We start from the raw sequence: 16,073 nt of genomic DNA, 5'->3' as shown, positions 1-16,073 counted from the left end.
TAACTCCCTTATACTTTATATGTCAACTCCTGTTTCAAAATGATGTATCTCTTAACGTCTGACAACTCCGGACGCTGTTGAACAATGACTGCGGAGGTGTTGAACAATGACTGCGGAGGTGTTGAACAATGACTGCAGCTCAGTCTCAATGCTTGTTAATGAGTCCGGAGGTGTTGAACCATGACTGCAGCTCAGTCTCAATGCTTGTTAATGAGTCCGGAGGTCAGAACTTCAATGAGAACAGTCGCAGGAGTAAAGATTATACCTCTTGGGTCTTTCAGAATAACTCATTGCCCTATATGTATGGTCGTCGGAGCACGTATATTTTCTTAACCATTGTCTTTGAATAGGTATAACTTCAGTTATCATGGGATTGAAGGGGACATGCACCAAAACTGTTTATGAGAAAAAGCGAATTTTTTTGAAAGTGCGAATACAAAAAAAAATTTTTAAAGTTAAAAGTGAACATAATATTGTTTTTGTCTATATTTTCAAAATACGATAATGAAGTTATTTGCAGCGCCAATGACCTCATTATCATAAACGGTTTTGGTGTTTGTCAAATTATTTAGTCGAGACTGGGCATTTAACTAATATCTCAAATGCTCGGTAATGTTTGTTATGTCCTCTAGCGCTACACGTATTGGAAATATACAAACTAATTCTCGCAAAAATTAGGCTATTTTACATCAAACAAGCTGACTATTCTCTAGATAACTAGAATGAACGAGAATTAATCAATCTTCTTTATAACTTATATAACTCTCCTCCTATAATACTAATCTTATTTATAACAACTCTTCTCCTTATAAATTAAAATTGTTGACCATTAGATTTTCGCTACTCTGGCTCTGCACTTACGAATTGTTTTTAATCCATTTTATAACATATTTTCTAAGGATAGTATGCCGAGGCTCATTTTTGCAGGTTCACTCCAGAGACGGCTCCACTGTTACCATAGTTACCGAGCTTACAAAGACGGCTCCACTGTTTCTGTGAGATCGGTAACTATCTAACTACCTTGCGTGACAGCTTTACAGGTAAATAGCGTTACCCTTTAATTGAATACTCCTCACTGACGTATGTCAGGAGGGTGGGGCTACTAATCCAAGCTCAGCTAGAAGAGCCAGAGAGGAGAGTGAAGGGGACAACTTTGGGAGTTGCTATTCTTTGAAGTAAATTGTATCCGGATAAATTGTCAAATTAACCTTGAATCCCCAAATTTCTGCTAGAATAATACATTTTTGCATCGTTGATATTTATTCTGAACTGGAGTATACCTGTGTAAGCTTCAAATGTGAAGAGACACATGTTGTTTGCCTAACTGTTTTGATTTTTAATTTAATCTTGATCAGTAAATTTTTCCATTTAAGTTGAATTTGAACATTTCATATTTACCTTGCATTTTGTTTTTGTTGACCTGCTGTTTTAGTTTATGTAGAAAATAATGTGAGTGACAGAAGTGAGCCGTTTTTACTGATATCTTTATTAAAATACGTCAGATGCGAATTTTTAAATATTCATTGAAATTTATCCTCTGGAATATCTAACCACAGATTTATAATAAAAAACTATTAACATTTTTCGATAAGTACATCTATGATACAATGATACTTCAGCAACTAATTATTTACAAATTGTACAAATAGAATTAAATATTGGCTACATAAACATTCCAGCAAGAAAATAACTGAAATCCAATATAGTAACTATTTTAGTAAATTGGTAATCAACTTATTATTCATTTTTGATATTATACATTTGTATTAGTTTTGTCCCTGTTTCACCAAGCTCGACTTGCGATCTTAAGTTTCCTGTCATTTTCTGTAATATATATTGCCCTTTATATATATGCACGTTGCACAAACCACAAATCAATATCCAGCATAAATAGATTTAAACCAATTCCCAATAATATTTTCTGAAACTTCTCAACCTCACAAAACTGCAAAATGAGACAAAAAGGTCAAGGGGATGTCGATCTCTCAGCCTGCTCACTATTTTAAGTTAGCAAGTCTCATACTGCACGTGCACGCAACATCTTCTGCACGTGCACTAACTACCATTGCACGTGCACTAACTTCACAAAGCGCGCGGGATCCTCCTAGTCCTCCTAGCAAAGTTCTCACACTCCTCCTCCTCACACTCCTCCACCTCAATGTTAGGATTACTGCAGTTCTCCTTGAAGGGTATGGTGTCGTGGTCTCCAGTGGCTGGTTCCAGTTTGTCCTGGTACCGGAGACGTACACAACGTCCCTCTCTGATCTGACACTCGGACCACACGGTCCAGGGTTCTAGTCTGCAGGATCCTGGGAGCAGTGAGTCAGAGGGGACAGGGGGATTCACAGGGGGATTCACAGGGGGATTCACAGGTTACAGCACACGAGGTTAACACAGGCAGCAAACCCAGCGGCAAGGTGTTCTTCTAGCTTACAGCAAACCCAAAAAGAACATCACAACAGCAAAAAGAGTATCTTATCTGATAGAAACGTCACGAGCAAGAAATAAGGCAAATATCACAAAAGTGCTTCACAAATATTATTTAGAATAACGAAAAAATAGGTGGATGATGTGACTGCAAGTGAAAAATCCCACGGAGCAAAGAAATCGTTAACTTGAGCATCTTTTGATGAGCATTAGCAAAAGGATCTGATTGTGCTCTAAAAATATAGAATATTTCAGCTTTTTGATGAAAACTTCTAATGTATATAAATGTTTAAGTTGTCGAGTCTATAAAGTGTTTACATTACCATCGAGAGTTTCTTTGCTTTCCCCCACATTTTTAATGCTTCACTTCCACACATTTTCTATACACATCACAGTTTCACAGAAATTGCACGCCACAACATTTTACACTTAGATTAAACTCCCTAAATGCTAGGAGCATATTGAAAAATGTACAGACACGACTCATTAAACATTGCTTTTAATTTCTACTTTTAGCAGAAATTGTTCAGAAATTCACAGTATAGAACATTCTACTACTTTTCGGTAATCAATGAAAATTAATATTCAGACGTTGAGCAGGTTAAAAATCCACTAAATAATTATAACCGATTAGGACCCAATTAACTAATTGGACTCCATTATCTGGAGACTGGATTCACTAGACAGTTAACATTTCACTTACTTGTGTCGCACTTGTCTCCAATGATACCGGGGTTACAGTCGCATTGTCCCGCGTAAAGGGTGCAATTTAACTGTCTTGATCCATCATCCAAACATTCGCAAGCTGAAACACAGACACTTTAGCATAATTAGCATATTATTACTTTAGCATATTATCAACATTTCCCTAGGATAAAAGCTTGTTGTATGAGGTTGAGTTATATAACCTCTCACTGACGTTTTGCTAGATATTGGACGGTATATTGATGTTACTCCAATTCATTAAGGGTCGTGTTAATATCATAGTCCTAGGAGCACTCTGTCAGTAGAAATAACGGTGGGTTAGTTCGTTATCAAAACCATCTTATTATCCTCTATTTGGCATCTAAAGCCCCTGTGGCATGCACTGAGACGGGAACTAATCAAGTACCCTCAACTTACAGCGTCAAATAAGCTGTTATAAACAGGTCATGATGTTAAACACTAGGTAAAGAGCTAACATGAAGTGCAGTGGTAATGGCAGTATCAGGGGGTAACAAGAAGTGTTAACAGTACTCACGAACACACTCTCTGGTGTCGGGGTGCAGGAACTCGTTGAAGAGGAAGTTGTTAACACAGCCGTCACAAGTTCTGGGCTCGTATCTGGGATGTTACTTGTTACAAATCGCTTGAACTTTGTATTTATTACTTGTTACTTGGTAGCTGTTCTTAGTTACAACTGGTTGTCACTTCGCATTTATTACTATAGAAAACCATTCCCCCTTAATTAATGTGATAATATGAAAACATCCCCCCTACGGACTATACAGATTACACGATAACACTGGAATGGGAATTCTTCATAACTGTAGCGAAATTAGGAGTAAGACTGGTCATCTTATCAAAATCCCACTAAAGATAATCGCCTAGATTATGTACGATGATCTCACAACTTTGTAGCACTGTGATTATATAACTGATAAAACCGAAGGTGATATTAGTTCAATAATCAGACGAAAGAGTTTGACGCACTACAAATGAGTAAAATCATTTTCATATATATATACAACATCTGCAGAACATCAGAATAGACACTCAAGAGTGTCATCATTAAAAATTAAAATAACGGCACTGCTACTAACACAACCGCAGTCGTATAACAATATAAACATCCCTCACCTGTTTTGCCCTTCAATACAGTCACACTGTCCGGTCACGTGATCACATGCTGTGCTCCTTCCCTCTGTACCCTCGGGGTTACAGTTGCAAGGTGAGCATCCCTCTCCTGAGTTCACTCCGTATGTATCACCCTGAAAAGGAGGGTTTACTTCCGGGTTGAGTTGGTGATGAAGTGCTGGGGGTATTTCGACAACTTGACCCAATTGAACCTAGTTCCCACTAACCAATTAGCTTAGTTGGTTAGGACTTAGGGTTAGGGTTAGGGTTAGGGTTAGGGTTAAGGTTAAGGTTAGGGTTAAGGTTAGGGTTAAGGTTAGGGTTAAAGTTAGGGTTAGTCTAAATTGTCTTAATTGGATTCAATTGTCCGGTAGCCGAAAAAAGCCCCATTCAGTTAGTTACTAACTCCAAGTTGGAGTCTCCAATATCCCGTCAGACTTCATAACCAATGCTCTGACCAAACCTTACAATACTCTTACAATAACTCTAACTACGACGTACTCCGAACCTAACGTAATTTAACCCCAGAACCCGTTTTGTCGACTATAAATTATATGTCTTTACAGATATAATATGTATTAGTTTAGTGGTGTTCTTATTGTTCAAGTGTTGTGGGGGGGGGGGGGGGGGGGGCTGGGGTCCGGGGTGTGGATGTTGTGGGTGTTGGGGGGGGGGGGTTAGTGTTTTGTCCTACCTGGCACTGGTCACAACTGCGTCCGGTGACCTTGCTCAGACATTCACACTGCCCACTAGTCTTATCACACACTCCGCTGACAGAGCCTCCCATGTTACAGTCACAAGCTGCGGGGTAATTAATAATTAGTAATTAGTAATTAGTAAATAGTAATTAGTTAATAATATTGTCAGCAATTGATAATTATCCTTCAAAGCTTCAACATAATAAGAATTAAGAAATCGTATGTCAAGAGTATAAGGACAGCTAGTTTCTCGCCTACTGATGAGATAAATAGTTGATAATTATTACTATAACCGGTGATAATCACGTAGAGAGGAGAACGACCCACAGCTCGTCTATTAATTAAATTGATTATAATTATACCATAATTCTAATAATTGACAAGAAATAAACCGCATTGCAAGCTTTTTTCCACTATATTTCGGAAAGCAATAGTTTATGGTTGGTATCAACGCAGATGCAGATTGCAGCTCATCCATTTTCTGCTTAAGCCCAGTCCAGAATTGAAGGTTTTTAACAATTTTATCACAGCTTAGCCAATTTCTGCATTTTATGGGTTTCCCAAAAAGAAGTTTCTCAGGCTAGGGCCGGCAGTTAATTCTGATGCTTATTGATGGATTTCAGCGATAGTTCTTGTATATCGACCAAAAAAGAAATTTAAGAACATCATGTTCCACCATGTGTGAAAGATCAAAACCACTAGGGGTTATTGTTACACCACACTTAAATTGGGAGAACACACCTGCACTTTGTACGAAAGCTAGCTCGCGTTTAGGGTTAATGAATAGAACGTTGCGGTGAATAAAGGGCCGTAAACAAAAGAGGGCTTTCATTTCCTGACCAGTTTTAATCCAATCTCGAATGGTTTATGGTGCAGGCACCTGGCACCTGTAACGATTCTAGCTTCAAGTATATTGCTCGATGGGTAAATAAAACATCATGGTACTTTTAGAGATTATTGCACATGGCTTGGTGCCCTGGCCCCTGCCCTACTATTGGTTATTACGAAATGAAATGAAATAAAAAAGGACGTATTTATACGGTCTCAAAAATATTAAAAACACCACATTATTAAAAAATTGCCGATGTCAGATCGATCGGTTCTCCAACGGTACATAAAACAATAAATTCGCATGTTTTGTTATATCATATAACGAACAAAACATGCGAATTTATTGTTTTATGTACCGTATAACTTATATGTTAGCATCTATTCGACCAGGAGCCTAATCACTAATGATATTAATGCTTTTCAAACAAAGTTACAACGAATTCTTCATGTAGTGCATCCTGGGTTTATATGTTACATTGGTCAGATAGGGTATATCTGAGACCTGAGTCAAACAGCCTCCAGGAGTCAAGTGGATGTGTTTTATACAGTAACTCGACCCATTAAAGTTTTGCCATGAACAAAGGATATTGTTTCCTTTAAAGAGTCTTGTTTTTTTATATTCTTGCTTATATTGTTTTAATTTTCTACCTAAATTAAACAATTTACTTACCACCATAATTCAACCCATTTGATTTATGTTAAAAGTCAAAAGTCGATGTATACTTTCTTTTTAAAAGGTAAATTCTCAAGACAATACCATTCCATCTGTTTCATTGAACAATAAAATACTCGTTAGTCGTTAAAATCAGGAGCACTAGGGACTTTGTACTCCGTGTAGCTGCACATTGTACATTGTAAAATGTACAATGTACAATGTACAATGTACAATGTACTCCGTGTAGCAGGTACCATTCAGCCACTAGTTATATGTAATAACTGGTACTCAGGTACTGGTACTTGTACAATGTACTCCGTGTAGCAGGTACCATTCAGCCACTAGTTATATGTAATAACTGGTACTCAGGTACTGGTACTTGTACAATGTACTCCGTGTAGCAGGTACCATTCAGCCAATAGTTATATGTAATAACTGGTACTCAGGTACTGGTACTTGTACAATGTACTCCGTGTAGCAGGTACCATTCAGCCACAAGTTAAATGAAATTACTGGTACTCACTACTCAGGTACTGGTACTTGTACATTGTACTTGTGTAGCAGGTACCATTCAGCCACTAGTTATATGTAATTACTGGTACTCACTACTCAGGTACTGGTACTTGTACAATGTACTTGTGTAGCTGGTACCATTCAGCCACAAGTTATATGTAATTACTGGTACTCACTACTCAGGTACTGGTACTTGTACAATGTACTCCGTGTAGCAGGTACCATTCAGCCACAAGTTAAATGTAATTACTGGTACTCAGGTACTGGTACTTGTACAATGTACTCCGTGTAGCAGGTACCATTCAGCCACAAGTTAAATGTAATTACTGGTACTCACTACTCAGGTACTGGTACTTGTACAATGTACTCCGTGTAGCAGGTACCATTCAGCCACAAGTTAAATGTAATTACTGGTACTCACTACTCAGGTACTGGTACTTGTACAATGTACTCCGTGTAGCAGGTACCATTCAGCCACAAGTTAAATGTAATTACTGGTACTCACTACTCAGGTACTGGTACTTGTACATTGTACTTGTGTAGCAGGTACCATTCAGCCACTAGTTATATGTAATTACTGGTACTCACTACTCAGGTACTGGTACTTGTACATTGTACTTGTGTAGCTGGTACCATTCAGCCACTAGTTATATGTAATTACTGGTACTCACTACTCAGGTACTGTTACTTGTACATTGTACTTGTGAAACAAGTTTACAGCTCCGGTCACAATAAGAAAGTTTTGTAACCAGTTCTCTATTAATTCACAGATGGTCCCATAAATTATATTCTTGTCTTAACTACTCGTTACGCTACACTATATTACTTCTGGTATGCGCCTTCTTTGCATCGTCAACGCTGGTAATTAAAAACAGGCTCTTAACTAATAGAAAACCTGGCCTCGCTAAAACCGTGAAATTGCAGTAGAATTGTCCACTAAAAGGTGGGATTCTCTAGGGCCCGCTTTTCTCGGCTGCGGTATAATAAAGCTACGGCAGGTTAATCAAAGCAGTTTCTGCTGAAATGGCTGTGTCTTGGCTGTTTTGCGTATTGATTCGGATAATGGTACCATTATTGAATCAAGGGTTATCGTACCCAGTGTGTCCGTAAATTTTGACTGCAAGTACCACTATGTTGATGTCTGGTACCATTATTTAGGTTCAATGTTCCTGCTCCACTATATTAGGTTCTAGATTAGGTTGTCTTGTATATACGTATATATAAGACAACCAAATATTCCGTGACCTATCAATATCTAATTATCAGCGACTACTATTGACCTCACCCGGGGCTATATAAGGGACGATATAAAGGTTTCGTTCACATTACCACAATATTTTAGAAGTAATTCAGAGGTAATTCTGTCAGAGCACTGTGCAGCAAGTTGCAACCTCCTTCATTAGTGGTTATTAATGAGGAACGTCCCGATTATTAATATCGTAGCACTAAACAACTCCCGTATCTATTGCCCTAAAAGTTGGTAGTCTATATTAATAGTAATATACAACTCACGTAAGCATTGTCCTTCGCTCTGGTAAGTTCCTTCTAGGCACGTGGTACATTTGGTAGAGTCCGTGTAGGCGAGTCCGGGGATACACAGACATTGTCCGTCCGAGCTACACCTGGGGTCCTCTCCTATAGTGTTCTTAACGTCGCAGTTGCAGGGCAGACATCCCTGGCTTAGGTCGAAGTATCCGTCCTGCGGTAGAGAGGGTTAGACTATTACTTTTACTCATTTTTAAATATTTTGTCACGATGGTCCCACGAAAAATGCAATTCTATCTGGTACCATTTTGGTAGATTTTGGGGCTTCATTTCAATATTTTTGAATCAATTTTAGAGGTAAATTTTAATGGCATTTAGTGGATGTACAGCTTCATTTCTGTGCAATTTCATATAGAAACCTCACAAGATCACGACCCTATGTCGCAAGAAGCCTTAAAACTTAAAGAAGCGACAATTTGCGCGCTTAAAACGCGACTCAAAACGCACACTTTGGAGAATTTTGACTACCGAGATATTTCGATCAATATTCTTTTTGAAAGTTTTGAATTGACCCACTATTAACTAGCTTTTGAAAACCTCTTTTCTTATTGGGAATTATACCAAGGCTGTATTTTATAGCATGGTCTAACATAATCGAACAAGTAAGATTTGAGGTTAAAGTTAAACGAATAAGCGAATAAAGGTTAGTACCTCAAACCTAGACCGGTGTTTGTTTTAACAGAGAGGTTTCTTTTAATTCATTTCCCCGTGGCCAGTATCGTTATTAGTCGAAATGTCAAAATGTCTCATTTCCTCGGCTAGTAGCCTTGTTTGCGTTGCTTTGAAAGACGATCTGTGCGTGATCTTGTGGTAGGTTTGTACTCTGTTAGAAAGTTGGATAATCAACCTGTCCCACGTGTAATTGCAATGCAACATCAAATATCTACCAACAGCCACCTAATTGACCTCGCTCCATGTACCAACTCTCCCGCTGATTTAAACACATTTGTCACAGCTCACATGTCTCTTAGCTTGATATCGTTTCTCTTAAATCCTCGTATATCTTTACTTAGATATTGGGTAGTTGCGACCAAGCCACGGAGAACGGGTGCATTTAATGGAATGATACGGTCTGAGTCAGGAGGCTGAGATTGACCTGACATACACGGTCCTGACACCCCCCCTGATTTAGATCTATCTGCACTGAACGACTACGGGCTATTTGTGACCTGCCGTCTATCTTTAGATGTTTGATTGTGGACCACCCTCGATGATTCGTGCAAATTCTATAATTCTCTGTTGCCCCAATCGTAATTATTAGCTGATTCAGCGTCCAGCTACTAATTTGCATGATTTCATTGTAGGATTTTGTTTTTCTCTGCCGTTTCTCTGATTTTTTTAATATTATGTTAATAGTCTTGTTTTGATAACAATCTGAATCATTATACTCGCTGATTTTTATCTTATCTGTAGATACCAGTTCACTAGTATCTATACTATCCAAAGGCACACAACTGTTAAGTCCCCGATTAAGAACAAGCATTTTTTTCTGTCGAAACTTTAAACTGTTCTGCCTAAACATTTTATAGAGAACGCAGCTGTCTCCTAATCTTCTTACAGAGTGGATCATCTACGTGAGATTGCTAACTTCGACTGCTATCAGTCGTTTCCGCTTTCAGCAGAGAGAATGACCAAATAGTTCCAGGAATTATAACAGTTTGCTGTCTCCTTTCACGCAATATTTTGAACGCAACCATTAAAATTTGTCCTGTACAATTTAACAGTACTCCCGGTACCACTTAATGAAGTCTGGTATCTCTGACATGTCTGACAACCCTGAGAGCGACTAGTGCAAATATCATGTTTATTAAGGATGAACGACGTAATGTGATCAATATATTTTGTCTCTATACCGACACGGTTACGAAAGTACTTATCTGTGTAACCGTCCTGAACTACATTATTTGAACCAGGTTTTTGAGAGGACAACAAAAATACTGGTTAGATCTACAAGACTGATTAATATTATATTTTTACCTATAGTTTACCTAGATTTTGAACACATGTTTGCAATTTTAGACAATGAAAATTAAAACTATGGTCTGATTATGAAGATTGTAGATCGCACTGCTTGTCACCATTGATTCGTTCCCAAGACAAGGACAATGGATCAGTTTTTAGTGTGTCTGATCTGAGAATATCTCACAATCTGGTCAATTTTGTTAGCAAAACAAAAATACGTTGTATGTGTTGAATAGTGCTGACTATTGAAGCACAAGAGACCGTTATTTTAAGGATGAGCTTTATGAGCGAAACACAAAGTGTATTTTATTTCGAATAACGTCTCCTTTTAAGTTCGTGGTAGATGTATTGCGATTCCTCCATACATTTGAAAAACTGTACTTTACGTCACCCCTTCACCAGATAACATGCCTGGATGATCTCCCTGATAAAAAGGTAGTCGTAACCAGTAATTGAGCATGAAGAATCAGCACGTGGGCGAATTGTCAGCTGCTTCATGCGCGTAATAAGTTATTTAGAGAGACTTGTAGCACCAAGCTGGCTGATATTTTTCTCTAATAAGGGGATAAAACGCTCGATTTTCTAAAAACCTTTATTGAAGTTAGAAACTAAAGTGCGAGTTAACCGGGGAACTGAATAACTCGCTATTCTTTAGAAACTTCTTAATAAGGTGCTGACGTTGTACCTACCTGTCCCGGGTTATGACACGAAATCTTAATTAGTTGTCATCAGATTCATTAAAGTTTCATGAATCCGGTTTATTTGTCTCGTATAAATACCGTTTGCATTTAGTTTCAAGTTCTTTAATATATTTGTGATTGAACGAGAAACTTCACTCGCTAACTCTATCAATTTAATCAATGCAGTATAATTGATAAAGCATTTCGCTTACTTGGGGGGGGGGGGGGGGGGCATATTAAAGTATATTTATATACTTTAATAAAAATGTAGGTTTTTATAAAAATGTAGGTTTTTTCCTGTTTTGAGGGCGGGGATATACTTTCATATGTCCTATATCCTTATCTTTTTGGAGGTCTAAATACAAAATCGCTGCCCATAATAAGCTTGAAATGCAATTCTTAATCGATTCCGAAAATTTCATGCAAAAATATTGAAAACTGATGGATTTATTTTAATTTTGATGAAGTCATTAACCCGAACCGAAATATGTGTAATTTTGTTCATTCATTCAAATATTGAACGCTTGGGGTAACCAACTTGACCATATTATGTTCCCTATAATAATGATGTAATGAGCTCTTATATTGGCTGCTACCATTATAGTTCAAAATCCATTACCTCCGTAGCCTGTACCAGGACTAGACATTATCGCTTTGCACTGTTTACCGAGTTCTTACTGTTCCAGTGTCTCAAACTTGCACTACTTAATCAAACTATCGCTGTAAAGTTTATCTCTTCTACTCCAGATATTGCAGGGGTATGGCAAATGAAACCATCATGTCAGGAGTTTCCTACTGTCACATCAGTAACCATGACGAGTTCTTAGAAGATTCTGACCGCTATGAATCTATTGTTGAGGATCCTAAAGAGGTAAAGTTGCTATGTGTTGCTATGGTGATAGCAACATATAGTGTTAAACAGCCTAACATTTCAAGGAATTTAAGTATTTTAGAGTTACGGCTCTGCACTTCCATGAAATTGTTATTTTCTGGTTAAACCGCTTGAAATGATAAAACAAGTTTCTTAGTTCTTATGTTTTATTTTCATAAACTGTATAATCTTCTGTCTCAGCTGTATATAGGCGGAATCAACCTACTCTTCACACTGGTAGGCTCTTCAACAAACCTCCTCATTATAATCTTCCTGCTCCGAAACAAGAACATAAAGGACGTGCCGACCCTGCTGTTCGTGGTGCTCTGTACCACAGACTTCATCAACTGCACCGTCCTCGGCACTTTCCAGAACCTCATCAGTTTCCGGGCTATTAAACTTACCAGCGTTGTCAACAAATCCTTCTTCTTCTTCAAAGTCATATCCATGATGTACAATGTTGTGGTGAGTGTTCTGTATACTATAATACTGGGCTATACACTGTATAGCCCAGTATAATGTTCCATTTATTTGGTTGCTTCGTCCTGGTGGATCCAATGAAAACACGATATCAGGTCATAATATCATTTTTATCCTATAAAGCTATAATAGTTATCCCCTATTCTAGTTATCCCCTATTTTATCGCTTATCACCCCATCTCCCCAGATGCGGTTCAGTTTGTTCCAGTTCACACTGATGAGCGTGAGCAGGTGCATGCTAGTGCGGAGTCCCTTCCGAGTCCTGAACAGACACGCGGTGTCCGCCTCCCTAGTGGGGTACCTCTTCCTCTGTGTGGTCATGTTCGTGTTACCCTTCTGGCTGTGTGATGACCCTCATCTGGCTTACAAAGCTACCCTGATCTTCCGCATTGGTGGGTACTTTAAACTCAAGAGGGAAACATGTTTCAAGTTAAGTGGCTAATAATAATTAATAATTAATTTTTACCCCCAGGCAGTGTAGATGTGGCGGACCAAGTCAGCTTCAGAGCGGGCACAGTGGACCTGAAGAGCGGGATCCTTATCTTCACTTACGAGCTCATCTCCACCTGCCTCCCTCTCATCCCCACACTGGTCAGCTGCATTCTCACCGGCCTCGAACTTCTGCGGAGGAAAGGAGGAGCAAGCCAGGAGGAAACTCCTTATATTAAGGAGAAGAGAGCAGGTGCTGTGACAGTTATTCTCCTGACAAGTAGTACAGTCCTCTGTTTCCTCCCCAGAACCGTCCTAATCCTCAGTTTCCTGTTCCAGGAGGTCACTCTGGGGGACATCATCATGAACAGATTCCAGGAGGAAGGCTGGAGAATCATGTACCTGCTCACTACCGGGCTGGCTATTGCTAACAGCTGTGTCAACCCACTCATCTTCATTGTGAGGAGTCGGAACATTAGGTGGTACTGGAGAGATGTTCTCCGGGGGATTATAAAGGGTAATGAGGTGCCGAACACGTTTGCATGTCCGAACACTGTTCTCACTAATATCATGTCCGAGGGGAAAGTTAAAGCGAAAACAAGGCCAACCAGTGCTACCACATACTGTTAATATTTAGTCATTTTGTTTGGTTATTGCGTAGGTAGCGATACTAAGTTATTATAAGGAGACTTCTGTTTATGATTTAAGAGTTAAAGGGTTTGCAAGTTACTTTCCGAAGGGAGCATTAAAGCTTAATATACCAGCGCTCGAACGAAGACTGCTTTATTTTCATTTGTTTTATTGAATCTCTGTACTATTTCTGATTGTTTTTAAAATCGTCGTAAACGATTCCTTAATTGCTGCTCAATTTCATTTAAGCTAGTTACTGTATTAGTAGTAGGTAAATGCTTCTTCTTTAAAGTTATGTTGTTTAAATTAGTTGGAGGAGGAAGCGGGAAACAATAAATGGGAGATGTTTCGAGATGGATTGAGCTATTAAAACAACGCTAACCTGGCAAGCGTCACACTTGATACCATACGCTCCTTCTTCGCACAGACATTGACCACTCTCAAAGTCACACTGCAGATCCACAGATCCGGTTGGGTGACAGCCACAATCTAGCGAGAGAAAATAGTTTAGTAATTAAAAAACCTAAAAACGGCCATAAAACGAAAACACAAGCAAAATATATCCAGTCACAAAATATTTCAAAAGTTGAGTAAAGCTCACCTGTACACCTGCCATTCTTGGCAAACTGGTTCTCTCCACAAGGTTCACATCTCCGGGGGTCGATGAAGTAGATAGTAGGGTCCTCCAAACAGCTGCACTGTCCGGTGTTGGTGTTACACTCTCCACTGGCTCCAAGTGTACCGGTGTTATCACACCCACACTCGATACATCCCACCAGGTTCTGATCTCCGAAGAAGTAGCCACTCTGAGGGGAAAAGGTTTTGTAGGTTTACAGTTGGACGTTTATTGATAAATTTCACTGATGTAATTTAGATGTAGATCGGGTCTAACAGATAAAGTGAAGGTAGCAGGTTGAAGGGACTTACTGAGCACTGATCACACTTAGCAGAGTCCACGTTGGGTCCACAGGAGCAGGTACCATCAGGTCTGCAAGACTGAGAGAGAGCCCCTCGGGGATCACAACCACAAGCTGCGGGACAAAACAGTTTTAACAGAGAGGAAAGTAGCTCAGTAGCTCCCGATAACTTTTTTGTTTTTACGAGTTAAAAATAAACACAAATATGCAAAATATTATTGTTTTATCAGAAGATCCAAGCTACCCAGAACTTTAATAACTCTGATAATAAAGCAGACTTACGAACACAGACTCCATCCTGGACGTACATGCCATCAGGGCAGCCCTCACAGGTCCTGCTGTTGAGAGTACCGTACCCCTCCTTACACTGGCACTGTCCGAACGTGTCACACACGGCGTTCAGAGACCCCTCAGGGTCACACTCACAGGACTGACATTCCTGGATACCAACCAGGTTCAGACCGTAGAAACCTGGCTGTGGTGGAGAGTGAGGGTTAGTTCTTAGCACTTAAAAGAGAGTGGTGATCGAGGGGACTTGTACAAATGTCGTAAATATTTAGTTTTGCTGGTCTTGTGATTTGCTAAAAGTTAAACACTTACACCGCACTGGTCGCACTTTGTCCCGACTACATTAGCTCCACAGTCACACTGACCCTCGTACAGGCTACACTCACTGTCATCTGATGAGCCGTAGGGATGACATCCGCAACCTGAATAATATATTGACGTCAGGAAATGGCGTGGTTGTTAAAATTGCCGACAGAGCTTATTTTATGACAGAGATGCATTATCCTAAAATCTGAAAGAAAATGTAGAAAAGAAGTGAATGCAACAGAACAAAACATACTTTGGCAGGTGGTGGCATCCAGCATGAAGTACCCCTTAGGACACCCGTCACAAGTCCGGGAGTTGATCCTGGTCTGTCCGTCAATACAGCTACACTGTCCGGAAATCGGATTACACGGTGCGTCCGGATCAACTACTCCGTACTCGTTACAGTTGCAAGGCTCACATCCACCATCCATGAAGTTGAAGAAACCAGGCTGCAGGAGAAAATCATTACAAATTAATTCCAAGCTCAGTAAAAATAGGTATTATTTGCTGGCTAATTTGTTGGCTAATTTGGTCACTAATTTGGTCACTAACCTTGCACTCATCACACTTGAGACCCTGAACAGTAGGCTGACAGGGGCACTGACCGGCAGAGTTACACTGAACTGATGTTGAACCTTTCATGTTACACTCGCATTCTGAAATAGTTTAATGATACATAATAATATGATAATAAGAAAGTCTGACATCATTTTACTCATTTAATGTCTGATCTGTCACCGACTCAACCTCTCACTAAACACGAGCTTGTCTCATTTTGTATTAGAAATTATGTCTAACTTTGTGACATGACTATGTACGTGTGGTACTTCAAAAACATCATTAGATGGTATTATTGAAAAATGAAAGAGGAGCAGAAAGTCCATACCATATTCGATCATTGCAAGTCAAGATTTCTGATTCTATTCCCACAATTTAATTTAATGATTAAAGTTTCTCTCAGAAGCGAATACCCGAATTGATAAAATAACTAAATATGGCCTCGTT

At 39.2% G+C, this 16,073-nt stretch overlaps 2 protein-coding genes across 2 annotated transcripts in view; one reads left to right on the top strand and one right to left on the bottom strand.

Moving 5' to 3' along the window:
* The window catches only part of LOC134813553 (neurogenic locus notch homolog protein 1-like), a 44,961-nt gene that overhangs the window by 17,912 nt on the left and 10,976 nt on the right, over positions 1-16,073 (bottom strand). The window contains exons 12-23 of the mRNA XM_063821382.1: positions 15,621-15,724; positions 15,322-15,517; positions 15,075-15,184; positions 14,757-14,949; positions 14,485-14,588; positions 14,159-14,363; positions 13,940-14,046; positions 8,473-8,659; positions 4,958-5,064; positions 4,267-4,397; positions 3,668-3,750; positions 3,131-3,232 (exon numbers count right to left, since the gene is read on the bottom strand). Coding sequence (XP_063677452.1) covers positions 3,131-3,232; positions 3,668-3,750; positions 4,267-4,397; positions 4,958-5,064; positions 8,473-8,659; positions 13,940-14,046; positions 14,159-14,363; positions 14,485-14,588; positions 14,757-14,949; positions 15,075-15,184; positions 15,322-15,517; positions 15,621-15,724 — 1,629 coding nt within the window. The remainder of the gene's footprint in view (positions 1-3,130; positions 3,233-3,667; positions 3,751-4,266; positions 4,398-4,957; positions 5,065-8,472; positions 8,660-13,939; positions 14,047-14,158; positions 14,364-14,484; positions 14,589-14,756; positions 14,950-15,074; positions 15,185-15,321; positions 15,518-15,620; positions 15,725-16,073) is intronic.
* Positions 11,899-13,845, top strand: LOC134813554 (galanin receptor 2b-like). The gene is made up of 4 exons (XM_063821383.1): positions 11,899-12,018; positions 12,220-12,483; positions 12,686-12,890; positions 12,971-13,845. Exons 1-4 carry the CDS (start codon positions 11,908-11,910, stop codon positions 13,555-13,557), a joined length of 1,167 nt encoding a protein of 388 aa, XP_063677453.1. The 5' UTR covers positions 11,899-11,907; the 3' UTR covers positions 13,558-13,845.

This window comes from Bolinopsis microptera, chromosome 3 (genome assembly GCF_026151205.1).
Source record: "Bolinopsis microptera isolate Bmic1 chromosome 3, MBARI_Bmic_1.0, whole genome shotgun sequence".
NCBI lineage: Eukaryota > Metazoa > Ctenophora > Tentaculata > Lobata > Bolinopsidae > Bolinopsis > Bolinopsis microptera.
Note: the sequence above shows the minus strand (reverse complement) of the source record. Positions and strands in the feature narration are given on the sequence as shown.

Coding starts and splice junctions, on each gene's coding strand:
- LOC134813554 (XM_063821383.1), top strand. CDS start 11,908: ATGGCAAATGAAACCATCATGTCAGGAGTTTCCTACTGTCACATCAGT. Junction 12,019..12,219: donor TTGTTGAGGATCCTAAAGAG/GTAAAGTTGCTA, acceptor CTTCTGTCTCAG/CTGTATATAGGCGGAATCAA. Junction 12,891..12,970: donor TACCCTGATCTTCCGCATTG/GTGGGTACTTTA, acceptor TTTTACCCCCAG/GCAGTGTAGATGTGGCGGAC.